Below are 13,486 nucleotides of genomic sequence, written 5' to 3'. Positions count from 1 at the left end.
GTACTCTACGTCAATTGGTAAAAATCGAGATTCGTTCAGTCCACCATCCGACTTTGCTTATATAATATACTCTATAGCAGCGCCATCTTTTCGATATACTAAATAGGTTGAAATTAGGCTACAGGAATAAAGAGAAATAGAAAATTCAGGTAAAATTGCTTTCTCAATATATATCTTTTAATGGAAAAGCCACTATTATCTAAAATAATAATAGTGGCAAAATTATTATTACATAAGAACGATTCTTCTAGATAATGGCAAGGACTCTATTTAGAACCGTCCTGATGTCATTTAAGACTTTGGTCAGGGGTAGTCAATTCGCAATTTTTTCATGAAAAAGTCTTGGGATTTGGATGAGAGTCAGCGCTGAATCTTGGATAATTGCCACTAATAATCAGTATAATTATTATTTAGTTAATGCGTGCTTGATAAACTTTTGACCTAAAATCTTTTTATTAATCCAAGATTAATAAACTACTGCTCATTAATTACTGTTATGGTTATTTTAGTGTATCAGAATAGTTTTTTAAATTCTAAAAATTCATTTATTAAGGTTATTAAAACTTTACATCAAAATTTTGATTAGGCGAAAATACTTTTACTTTAATTACACTTATTAATAAGTATTTTTAATTCGATATTAAATAGTCAATAATGTTTATGTAATAAATTAGCTATATATATGATATTTTTTTAAAGTAATAACAATTTTCTTTATTTCTAGATCAATTGCACTTAATAATCATTAGGATGATTACTTGATTATTGCTTCTCAGTAAATGTCTGATCACAATTTTTGATTAGTAAATATTATCAATCTACTATCTAAGCTGATTTAAAAGTTTTAATCTTCAGCCTGAAGATGCTAAGATCGTTAGCGAAATACGTGACGGGTATATAAAATTGTTTGAGTGTCACACAAAGGCTCCAACCATAAGAGTTAGCGTTTGTTAAAGCAGTACCAAAGGATTTAAGAAACTTTGATTTTGTACTACAGAATTAAATTTAAGCGGACTAAAGGACTAACCGGTCTTCCTCTTCTTCGGTTCTAGTAAACGAGGTTAAACCGAGAATTGAACAGTTTTGACTATATTTTTTTTTAAATCTAAAATAGTTGTCTCTTTCTTTTTGAGTTGTTATCATTAGTTTCAATTATTAGAAATATGCAAAGTTTCTTTAAATAAGCACACTTTAACTGGACGTACAGCGTTAAAGAAATCAATTTTTTTAAAGAACCATTTATCCAATAACCCATTTTTTTGCCAGTATCTAAGAGATGGCGCTATCACTAAGTATATAAATACAATCGGACGGAGAACTGAACGATCTTCCACCTCTATAGTTTTAGCTGAATTGTTTTGACTAATTTTGTTTTTGTTTTTTATGTTACAGTCATTATCAATGTCCTAATAAGAAATTGTGGAGTTTTGTTTTTCTTGATGAGTCTAAAAATTTTCATATTTCAAAATTCGAAGTTCAATAGATCCAGTGATGTCAGCCCAAATATGTGCCAATCTCTTGAACCATTGATTCGATTAAGAATTTTTTTTATACATTAAAATATCTTCTATTGTATCTACAAAATTGCTATAGAAGCAAAAAAATTAATAAATTATGACCACTCTGCATTCCCTTGCCCCTTTTACGAGTGCTTGGAGGCATTCCAGGCTGGATAACTGCTTCTGCATTACACTTAAAGAATTTAAGCTGTCTACAACAATTGTTAAAAATATGATTGACTGTCAAAAGAAAATAATTTAATGATTCTGGATTCAATAGATCCAGAGTTATCGACCAAAGAGTTTAACGTTAAGATTCTGAGGCTTCAGTGACAAGACCCAAAGCTTAAGAGGGTGTAACTCCGGAACTATTAATTCGATTAGAATTTTTTTTTCACATAATTTATAAAAAATACGTCATCTTCCATTGCTTTTATAAGTAATTACTGTTAAATAATTAATAAGCAAATTATAACCCATTTTGTTAACCATATTCCTTTGCAAGTTATTGGAGGAATTCCAGGCTGGAAAACTGCTCTTGTATTACACTTAGAAAATTTGATATTTTTACGAGAATTGTTAAAAATATGATTGTTATTCAATAGAAAATTATTATATGATTCTGGGTTCAGTAGATCTAGAGTAATTGAGTAAAGAATTTGAGTGTAACTGTAATGTGTAACTCCTGAACTATTAAACCCATTAAAAAAGCTTTTCACACTTAAATTACAAAAAAATACATGATCTCCCATTGCTTTTGTAAATACTTACCGTGGAATAAGTAATAAACAAGTTATGAACCGTTATTCCTGCCTATACTACCTTTGAAAGGACTTGGAGGAATTCCAGGCTATATAACTGTTGTTATATTACAACCGTACATCCAATAAGCTATTTACGTTTCAGTAGAATCCAAGAGATGGCGCTGTCACCGAGTATATAAACAAAGTCGAGCGGAGAACTGAACGGTCTTCCCCTTCTATATTCTACCCAACGAAGTCGACTGAAAACTGGTACTAACAAAAAAGTTTTATAAAAAATATGTAGTCATTTTATGATTCATTGTGTTTATAAATAATTACTGTGGAGTACTTTTATTATACTTAGAAAATTTGTGTATAATTTTAAGGAATTAAAAGAAATGCCATGCCTTACACCTCACAGCTATTTTAAAGCGAGGTCTTTTTTTAAAAAATACGAGTTTGGTCAAAATCTCAAACCTATATTTCGAATAATGATTATTTAGTAACACGTGTTTCGCCTCTAAAGGCATTATAACACGTGATCAGCAATTCCTAAAATTTATATTCTGAAGAATAGTAAAGATGTCCATCGATATATTACGGATACACTGGTCGGTAATGTGAACGTCTTAAGTTTGCTGTCTCAAGAATTTTAGAAACCGTTCATCAGGTCTGATGAGGTCTTTAGGGGCGAAACACGTGTTACCAGTTAATCATTTTCCGTAATATCGGTTCAACACGTCAACCCAGTTGATATTTTTTTGTAAAAAATAAGCCTCTTAAAGAAACAGTGAACCACCACTTTCAATTAGGTTTTTTGAGTTAGTTAAGGTCATTTTTGCCATTTATTGGACATTTGAAGCGATTCTGTATGACTTTTTTGGGAAACAAAAAGAAAGTCAGAAGCTTGACAGACAAGCCAAGTCTCGATCGATAGAAATCGAATAATCGATCCGATATTTACCCACTAAATATACCACTGATTTTACGTTTTCAACGCGATAAGTTACTAATTCATTCATACTTGAACCCTCGTAACTAGACTCCAACAGCAGTATATCAACTCGTTAAATAAACTCGTGCTAAAAAAAAAATGACGTAAACCACCACAGTATGCGCATAAATCACTTAAAAACACCCAGTCATCATGTCGCTATAACATATAGAGCAGTAAGTCGTAATGGTAAACATAACCAGCTCCAAGGAATTTATAGACCCCCAGAGTGACGTTTATAACCGCCGAAATAGAGCGGTTTATTCTCAACTTTTCGGTCCTACATACCGCGTATATACTTTCATTTGCATCGACCGTGAACACGCCGCCGGTTTATTATGGTCCTTTTTCATCCCTTTTTATTAAGGGTTTTCCAGCTGATTTTCTGATATGTTTTTGGCAAAAAATCGACCCTTAACTAAACAGAAATCAGCAAAAAGCGTGACGGAGAGGGGGGGGGTTGAAAAAACAACCGTAAGCAGACACGCAACTCTCACCGTACAACTACAATAGCAGTATTGTATACGTCTCCCAGCATCCCTTAGGGCTGATTTACAGGAGCACAATAAAACGTTCCAAAAGGCTGTTTTGTGCCACCCGCTTGACATGTGTGTGCCTACGACGCGGGGGGTAAATTAGGATGAAATTTTCCCCGCTTCTTTTATATTCATTGAAGGAGGCGCGCTCACGTCTTTTATTTGTTCTTCACGGGGGGGAGAGGGATGAAATTATGAAATTTATTAAAAAGGGGATTTTTTTAATTGGAGAAGGGGACGTCGGACAAGCAAGAGAAGTAGCAGTGAGCTAGCAAGATCACCAGCTTATACATTGTTTTGTTCTCTGATGATTTTTGTGAAAATTAAAAAAAAAATCAATAATTCACCTTTTGTGTTCTGACGATGGATTCCATTCTAGATGGTCAATTTCAATTTTATATTTTTGGACTGTGTTTATTAATGCACTGGATTTTTATTTACTTATTTATTTATTATCAAGTAAAGCTGAATACAAAATTGTGTAAGTACCTAAGTACAAGCTCAAGTAGGCTTTCTAACCTACCAAGCATATTATATTCATCGAAAATTAACCAGTATGCTGACGATAGACAGGTTAGTCATCACTTTACATCACATACATATTTCTTCACTTCTTCACACAACTAACAGTAAGTGATTGTGAACAGTGAATAATGACTTACCTTCATTATCAATACTAAACAGCCCGATTCCATCTCCATCCTTAATGGAATACTCCACCATAGAATCACCACCGGGCGGATCCAGATCGATCGCACTCACTTTCATCACCACAGTACCGACCGGACGATTCTCACTCACGTTTCCGATCAAAACGGCCTCACTAAAAATAGGCGCGTGCGCGTTCTCGTTCACGTCTACCACGTTCACGGTAACGGTTGCCTCGCTGGAGAGGCTCGGGTTGCCTCGGTCGTTCGCGAACACCATCAGACTGTGCACCTGTCTCTCTTCGAAGTCGAGTGGTTTTGTCGTACGCACGGTACCGGACAGTTTATCGATTTTAAACGTACCATCGCTGTCCGAATCTTCGAGGGTGTAATGGACCTCGCCGTCTGGTCCAAGGTCTGGATCGGAGGCTGTCACTGTTGCCACCACTGTGCCTGTGATTATGAGACGAGGAAAGATTTAATACTGTAATTGGAAAATCGCGTTTTTTCGCTTACCGACTGGAACGTCTTCTCGGATTTTCACGTTATAGTTGGGTAAACTGAACTTTGGCGGGTTATCGTTGATGTCGTCCACGGAAATTCGAACGATGGCCTCGGAAAATAAAGGGGGGTTGTCGGGACCTTTGCCCCCGTTGTCTGTGGCCCTTATTTTTAGCTCGTAGAGGTCTTGGCGTTCTCGGTCCAGTGACCTGGAAACTGTAGACGAAATGCTATTTATTCATTTTCTCAAGTCTACAGATTTTTTTTAATTTCCAAAATATACAAAAAATACACAAAATGCCTTTAAAAGCTATAAAATCTTAAATGCCTGAAGAATTTAAACATAACTTCAAATTGCTTATAAGACCTACAAAATTGCATTAAACTAACTGAAAAAAAATTAGATAATGGCTTCGAATGCCTGAAATACATAAAAATTAACCTCAAATTAAAAAGATGTACGAATTAGTTTTAAGATGCCTGATTTTAATTTAAGTCCCAAAAACAGATTTGGACAAAAAAGCTTGTAATGCTTACAATAAATTTATAATGGCTTCAAGTGCCTGCATTAATTTAAAAATTGAATTAGATGCCTTGAATAATTTGAAAATGCTTTTAAGTGCTTCGAGGTAAGGTAATAAAAAATATAAAGATGACCTTATAGCCTAAAAGACCTAAGAAATGGCTTTAAAATGACTGTAAGATATAACACATATTTTTAATTCAATTTTAAAAAAAAAATTGCTGCAGGTGCCTGAAATTAATTTACAAATTACTTTAAATGCCTAGAATAAATTTACAAATGGCTAAAAATTGTTGGAATAAATTTGATAATGACTTTAAATACCCGAAAGATATTAAAAACGACCTAAAATATCTAAGAAAGCAAGATCTCAGCTAACTGCTCAATTTTATGTAGCCACTTTATTGCAGACATGCTGGTTTTCCCGGATTAAATTTAGGAATAACATCTGCCCTTGGCATTGGTGTCGATGGTCGTTAGGTTTATAATTGCTGTGTTTAAAAGGCATGACAATTTCTTTTAATTCAACTTTCCCAAAAAATGATAAACATCTGAAATAAATTTAAAAATGGCTTTAGTTACCTAGAATAATTTTGATAATGGCTTTAAATGCCTGGAAAATAATAAGGATGGCCTCAAATTTCCCAAAAGTAAATTTTTTATTAAGTGGATTTTTAAGCAACACACAAAATAGTTTCAGATGCCTGAAATAAATTTAAAAATGGTTTTTAGGAAACTGTAAGATATCTAGAATAAATTTAAAAATGGCTATAAATGCCTGGAAGATGACCTAAAGTAGCCTAAAAAACTTAAGAAACAGTTTCAAAATGGTTGCAAGTTTTCACAATATCTTTAATTTCATTTTTAAGGATACCCATAAAATGGCTTTCGATGCATGGAATTAAGTTAAAATGGCTTTAAGCGCATAAAAGATATTAAAAATGGCCTTAAAGATCTAAAAAATAGTTCTAGAATAAATTTAGGAGTGGCTTATGATGCCTGGAATAGGTTACGTTTTTGATCCAATTTGTAAAATTACGTTAAAATAGAGTGTAGAGATTCCCAAGACATCATATTTTTTATATGTTTGAAATAAAATAAACAGTAACTCAAGTGCCTCAATAAAGTCAGCAATGATCTCAAATTATCCAGAAAATTTAAAAATTGCTAGGATAATGGCTTTAGCTGCCTGAAATAAATTTAATAAGGGCCTAAAATGCCTAGACAATGGCAAAAATAACTTTAAATAGCTCAAAAGCCAAAACTTCTGACTACCAAAACCAAAATAATTCAGTTACCTTGACCACATAGCTAGAAGAACCGGAAAGCCTTGTATAAATAATAGATTTAAAAATGGCTTCAAATGCCTGGAAGATATTAAAGATTAATTACAGTCTTGACAAATCACATAAAAATGGATGTGCATCATATTTTTTTTCAATTTCTACAAAAGATATTTTTGTTCCATAGAGACCTAATAAACGTAATAAACTTAAGAATGGCTCAGATACCTGATATATATTAAAATTTATTTTAAACTTATCAAAAAGCTACAAAAACATATTCCTGATTTAAAAAAAAAACTTTAAGTGCCTGAAATAAAATTAAAAATAGCTTCAAATGCCGGGATAATAATTAAATATTAGAAATGGAACAATTTACCTATAAATGTCTGGAAAATTAAACAGAAATATAATAGCACCATTTAATTGGACGTCTGATATTCTATTGGCGATCATACATTATATACTTTAGGGATTACACCATTAATGATGTGATTATGTGTTATGCATATCATTACTTTAGGCCGTCAGTTTAATGATTTTCCTCGATTAACTGCAAATTGTGATTTTCTCGCATTATGAGTGAGACTACACTATTGAATAAAAATGAAAATCACATATTTTACGAATATCACATATAAACGAATCTAGCTTAAACATCAACAACTCACCTGTTAATACTCCCGTAACACTATCCACCGAAAAATCCTTGGTATCAGTAGCCAAAGTATACGTTACTTTCGCATTGTCACCCTCATCCAGATCGAAAGCTTTGGCGGTAAAGATGGCGGTACCGTTAAGCGCGTTCTCAGTGACTCTGAAACTAGCCAAAGATTTTTCAAATTTCGGCGCGTTATCGTTCACGTCCAGCACCAATATGGGCAAAATTTTCGAGGAGCTCTTCTGAGGCTTTCCTAAGTCATATACGGTAATATTCAGGAAATATTCGTACTCCTTTTCCCTATCCAGATAACCGATCACTTTGAGTTCGCCAGTCTTCATGTCCACGTCGAATTGCGAATGACTGTCTCCATCTAGAATTTAATTATGAATAATTTTATAAATCTTAGAAAACATGCATGAATATTGTGATTTATGACCGGATTCTGAAAAGCGCATTCAACAACTAATGCTGTAACAGTGTTTGCAAATGCTATTACGCAAGAATACGATGAGGGATTGGAGAGCTCTTCATACACCTGCATTGCTCAAAAACCTATGATACAATAAATCATGAACTACTTAAAGCAGAGATTAAATATCATGAATTTGCATAAAATCCTTTACAACTCGCTACTTTATATATCGAAAATGGAACTCAAAGGACAAAATTAGGTGAAGAGTATTGTAATGATGTTCCACGAGGATCTACAATGAAGTCGCTACTTTTATCTTCTATACTGCCGATACGTTAAACTTACCACATTTTAGTTGATATTTGCGGATGACACCCAGCTTTTTTATCATTTTAACATTAATAATGGAAGAACGAAAGAAAATGTGCTATATTATGTAAAAAAAAATCTTGTGTTCAAGCATCATAAAAACTAAAAAAATTTTAAATCAAAGAACAGCTTCTGCTTAAAAACTACTACCGAAAAATAGAAGTTAGAAAAGTATATAAAACTATAATAGAACAAAACAAAAGGTATGTGATGTACTCAATGAAAAAGTCTTTATTCGGAAAATAAAAAACATACCAAGATTAATTTTTCTATTAAGGGATGATAACCTATTACATAGTGATGATAGATTCTTTTCTGGGGACTAATTACATATTAAAGATGCCTGAATCTAAAAATTAAAAAATGTATTAGGGTGATTATTTAGTAAGCAAAGGCAAAAGATGCTAATGAATTTGTAAAGGTTTTAATTGATTGTATAAAAAAAGAAAAACACCAAGTCTCAATAATGGGTAACTCTCATCGGCCTTCTTTACGATTTTATCATATTATAGTTTACTATGCAAGGATTTATCTAATTTACTAATTTCTAAAAATGTTTACAAATCAATGAGAGTCATTGAAGTATAGACATTTCATTGATCTAAAAATCTTCAGAATGTGACGATTTTGATTGAAGGTGTCCCAAATTCGAGGGTGACCATTGGAATCTCGGAAACCGTAAGAGTTACAGGGTTGGTTAAATGGAGGCAAAGTTGCGCAATTTGGAGCTTAATTAAATGACGTTTAAAAAAATTTAAAATTCTGGATATAAAACACGCACGAACAAAATACGTTCTCCGAAAAAAATCGAAAATTGTCAAAATCGTTTTTACCTTCTACTGACTTTATTTAAAGAGACATTGGAAAACTAAAAATAGTTTTTCATTGCCACTTTTTATGTCCTACAACATGACGCAAAAAAAAAAATTAATCAAAGGTTTCGTTTTTTTTCGCTCATCATCATCTTTATTTTTTCTTATTTTTTCTTTCTCCCATTGATATATCTAGAAAGATATATCAATGGGATTTCCAAATAAATTGATTTTATATAAACTGAAGCTATAAAATACTCTGTATTTGATATAGTTTTTTTTTAAGCCAATTCAATGAAAATGTGTCTATTGAATACAGGGTATTTCATAACTTTGGTTTATATATAAAACACAGTTGATGATAATTTCCCAGATAAACTTGTTAACAAATCCCATTGAGTTCTTATGGGAAATACTAGAAGAAGTAATTGGACATGCAAGTGCGATACCCCATTTTAAAGCCAATTAAAAATACTTTTTAAAAATGAGTAAATCCAATATGGCGCCCATAACAAAAAATAAAGTTGATGATGATCGAAAAAAAACGAAACGTCGGATTTTTTTTTTGCGTCATGTTGTAGAGCGTAGAAAGTGGCAACAAAAAACTGTTTTTAGTTTTCCGATATCTCTTTAAATAAAGTCGGTAAAAGGTAAAAACGATTTTGACAAATTTCGGTTTTTTTTTGGATACCTCCGGAAGTATCCGGAATTTTAAAAATTTTTAAACGTCATTTTATTAAGCTCCAAATTGCGCAACTTTACCTACATTTAACCGACCTCGTAACTCTTACGGTTTCCGAGATCTCAATGGTCACCCTTGAATTTGGGACACCCTGTGCAGACTTATTGCGGGATAATGGAAGTTCTAAATTTGGTCGAAAATAAGCTAAAAACGATTACAAATTAATGAGAGTCATTAAAATACTGATCCCGAGCATCTGAGTGGTCTAGCAACCTTTAAAATGTATTTCAAATCTGTCGGAACTAAAATTTGTTATTCCAGTAACGTACAGTTTTATTCCAGGCATTAGACTAACACTAAACTGCTCTAAATTTGGTTGCAAATGAATATAGAGCCTTTTTCCAGGCATTTGGAGGCTTTAAAGTTGGTCGGGAAAAAACTAAATATTTTAACAAATCAAGGACTTATTTTAGGCGTCTGAGTGGTCTAGAAGCCTTCAAAATTAAGGAAACTGTCATTTGTGTCATGGAAGTCATTGAAATCCTTATTCCAAGTATTTGAGTAATCTAAAAGCCGTCAGAATGTACTTCAAATTGGCTGAAACTTTAATTTATTGTTCCAGTAATGTACATTCTTATTATAGACATTCCACTAACTACTCTAAATTTGGTTACAAATAAATAAAAGTACTGTAGTGCCTTGTTCCGGGCATCTGGAGCCTCTAAAGATGTTAGGGAATAAACTAAAGATGTTTACAAATCAATGAGAATTATTCAAGAATTTATTTCAGGCGTTTGAGTGGACTAGAAGGCTTCAGAATGTACTTAAAAACTGCTGAAACTATAATTTGTTCTTCCTGTAATGTACAGTACAGTCTTATTTCAGACATTCGATTAACACTGAACTGCTCTAAATTTGGTTGCAAATGACTAAAAGTACTCTAGAGCCTTATTACAAGCATTTGGAGGCTCTAAAGCTGGTCGAAAGTAACCTAAAGATGTTTACAAATCAATGAAAGTCATTGACGTACTTATTCCATGCATTTGAGTGGTCTAGAAGCTTTTAGAATGTACCTCAAAGCCGCTGAATTTATAATTTGTTGTTCCAGTAATATACAGTCTTAGACCTAATAACCTACCTAATACTGAACTGCTATAAATTTGGCTACAAATGAATGAGAGTAATGACAGATTTCTGGTGTAATAATTTTGTTTAATATATTGAGTGGTTGGTTATATTGTCCAATTATTTGCAAGAAATTCCCAATAGATATCAAAGAAGAGCGAATTTTCCAAAGTTTCGCTTCATCATGCTTACTTTGACTTTTATTCTCATCTTAGGAGAGCTCTTATGTATCTTAGTGATAATAGCTGCTGATTGATCAATTTTTAGGTAATATAATAAGTTCCTTTAAATCTAAAATAATCTGTTTTTTTTTGTATACCATTCATTCGTACTTGTTTTGTTGTGTTTTTTTTCAATGCTAATTAGGATGATCTTACTTTATACATTATTAATTTATTACTTCATATATGTATAATTATTTCTTTTGTATTATTTTCTCTTTATAAAATAACCCTGCCGTAAAAATAAATAAATGATTATAATGCAAAGGATCAATATTACTACTGATATGCTTAAGCAAGAAATGAGAAATATTACAATAATAATCGTTTAAAATATTTGGGTTTACCTCTGGTTCTGCAAAATATTATTTAACAATTGATAACATTAGCAAGGGTCTTCAAACTATAACTAATATTTCACAAAAGCATGCACTAAAAAATAACACTACTAAATTAAAGCTTTTCTTGTTCATTGTTATAATTATTATTAAGTTAGCTGTAATAGTCTTACGTGATATGCCATAAACAAGTTCTCCATTAAATCCAAGATCCCTGTCTCTGGCACGAAGTTTCACCAGTACAGTACCAATGGCCACGCTTTCGTTAACTTTGATTTCAATTGGGAAATCCACAAACTCTGGAGCATGAACGTTTTGTCCATAACGTGTGGGCATCATCGGGAAATCTTCCATTTCCAGTGGGCCATTGTTGTTTTCAGCATCTGCCAGTACTTCTGTCAGTCGTCTGGCGACCTAAAACACCACTTACAATAAACTCTTTTATCTTAAAAATTAAATTTTAGTTCCACATTTCGATGAATTTAAAGCGACTGCTTTGGAAGGAGATGTTATTGATGTGACAGTATATTAGATATTAATATTAAATTAGATCACTATATTTTAGAAAGGTGTGAGTGAACGTATGTTATCTTAAATATAAGATTCTTTTTTTGAGTGTATATAGATTGGCTTATTTATAGGGGATATTTTGAAATTAGACCCTTTTAATTTAAAACAACTGGTCAGTGAACCAGAACTAAACGACTAATGATAACTAAACGGCTACAAGAATTAAAACGACTTTTTCACTTTTCGAACTAATATTTAATAATTTTAAATAAACTCTCAGTAATGGAATTAAAACCTACGATTGTTCTGATCATTTTTGGATATACTTTGAAGCACAAATTTCTTGACCTAGTTACAAGCCCAAGACTACTACATCTAGAAATCACATAAAAAATTCAGTAATTTTACTTCAAAACTTTTAAGTTATTTTTCTACTTAGGAAAAACTATTTAAAAATTAACTTATTCGTAAATTTTTTTGGAATGTAAGGATCAACGTGTAAAAATTGATAATGTTCTATCTAACAGATCTATACATCTACCTGTTATTCTGCTTGGCATAAATAATACCTTTTCCCATTTTTTTCATACATTAACTTAAGTACTTGATGTTGATTCACAATTAAAATTTTCCAGTCATATATCCGCTATATTTAAGAAATCTTACAGCTTTTTAAAATCTATTTACCCTCACAAACACTACTTAAATCAGCACATTTAGTAGGAACTATGCTAGCACGTGTCAATTTGAAAACTTTCAATGCAAATTTCTCTGAAACTAAAAAAGTTAGGAAAGCGCAATTTGGTATACAGGTTATACAGACAGGGGAAACTACATTCACTATATTTTGGTTATGAGATGAGTCACTACTTGGGCTTTGGAGGTCTGTTGAAGTGGTATTCACAGTGTCAAAATATACACGGCCTAGGTTAAATAAAATAAACTCTGTTTTTATGAAGTATTATGTTATTGAATCAGAGACTCAAAATAAATTCCATTTTGGACTAAACTAAAGTATAATCTGAATTAAAACATCTCTCTTGAAATAGATGTACATTCTGTAATAACGCGTTACCAAAGATCATTAAGTGAAGCTGGTTGCCTTTTAAACACAACAGTTTTTAAGTGACCCAAGAGAAAAAAGTCGAGGGATGTTAGATCTAGTGACCTCGCCGGCCATTCCATTGCACTCTTCTTCCTATCCACTGATCTGGAGAAGTATCATGTAAAAATTACCTTACAGGAAGAATGTTTAAAATTTGTTAAAAATGTAATAAATTTTGAAATAAGTTTAAAAAATATTATTATTGTTGTTTAGCTCAAAATGGAAAGCATTGAATGGAAAGCATGAAACAGAGGTTATATTATTTAAATTATACCTTTCTTTGGCCCTGTATAAACATTTATTTAAAAAAAGTTTTATGCAAGTGAAAGCTACTTTAGAAAACCTTTGATTTAAGGTATAACAAAAGGGGTCCATTTAAAATTTTGGAGGTTGGGGTGCATCAAGCCCAAGGCAAAATATGGTAGTACCTGTATAACATTTATACTAAATTGCGCTTTTTAACTTCTTTAGTGTCAGTTTTCAGTTATTTTTTTTCTGCAATAAAGGAAGAATATAGCTTGC

At 32.2% G+C, this 13,486-nt stretch overlaps 1 protein-coding gene across 8 annotated transcripts in view; it reads right to left on the bottom strand.

Moving 5' to 3' along the window:
* Positions 1–13,486, bottom strand: part of LOC126734302 (fat-like cadherin-related tumor suppressor homolog) — a 450,385-nt gene that overhangs the window by 385,667 nt on the left and 51,232 nt on the right. For all 8 annotated transcript variants that reach the window (XM_050437862.1, XM_050437863.1, XM_050437865.1 and 5 more), the window contains exons 9-12: positions 11,523–11,763; positions 7,398–7,760; positions 4,936–5,136; positions 4,435–4,872 (exon numbers count right to left, since the gene is read on the bottom strand). In XM_050437862.1, coding sequence (XP_050293819.1) covers positions 4,435–4,872; positions 4,936–5,136; positions 7,398–7,760; positions 11,523–11,763 — 1,243 coding nt within the window. The remainder of the gene's footprint in view (positions 1–4,434; positions 4,873–4,935; positions 5,137–7,397; positions 7,761–11,522; positions 11,764–13,486) is intronic.

Source organism: Anthonomus grandis, chromosome 3 (assembly GCF_022605725.1).
Source record: "Anthonomus grandis grandis chromosome 3, icAntGran1.3, whole genome shotgun sequence".
Taxonomy (NCBI): Eukaryota; Metazoa; Arthropoda; class Insecta; order Coleoptera; family Curculionidae; genus Anthonomus; species Anthonomus grandis.
This window is presented reverse-complemented; position numbering and strand designations above follow the sequence as displayed.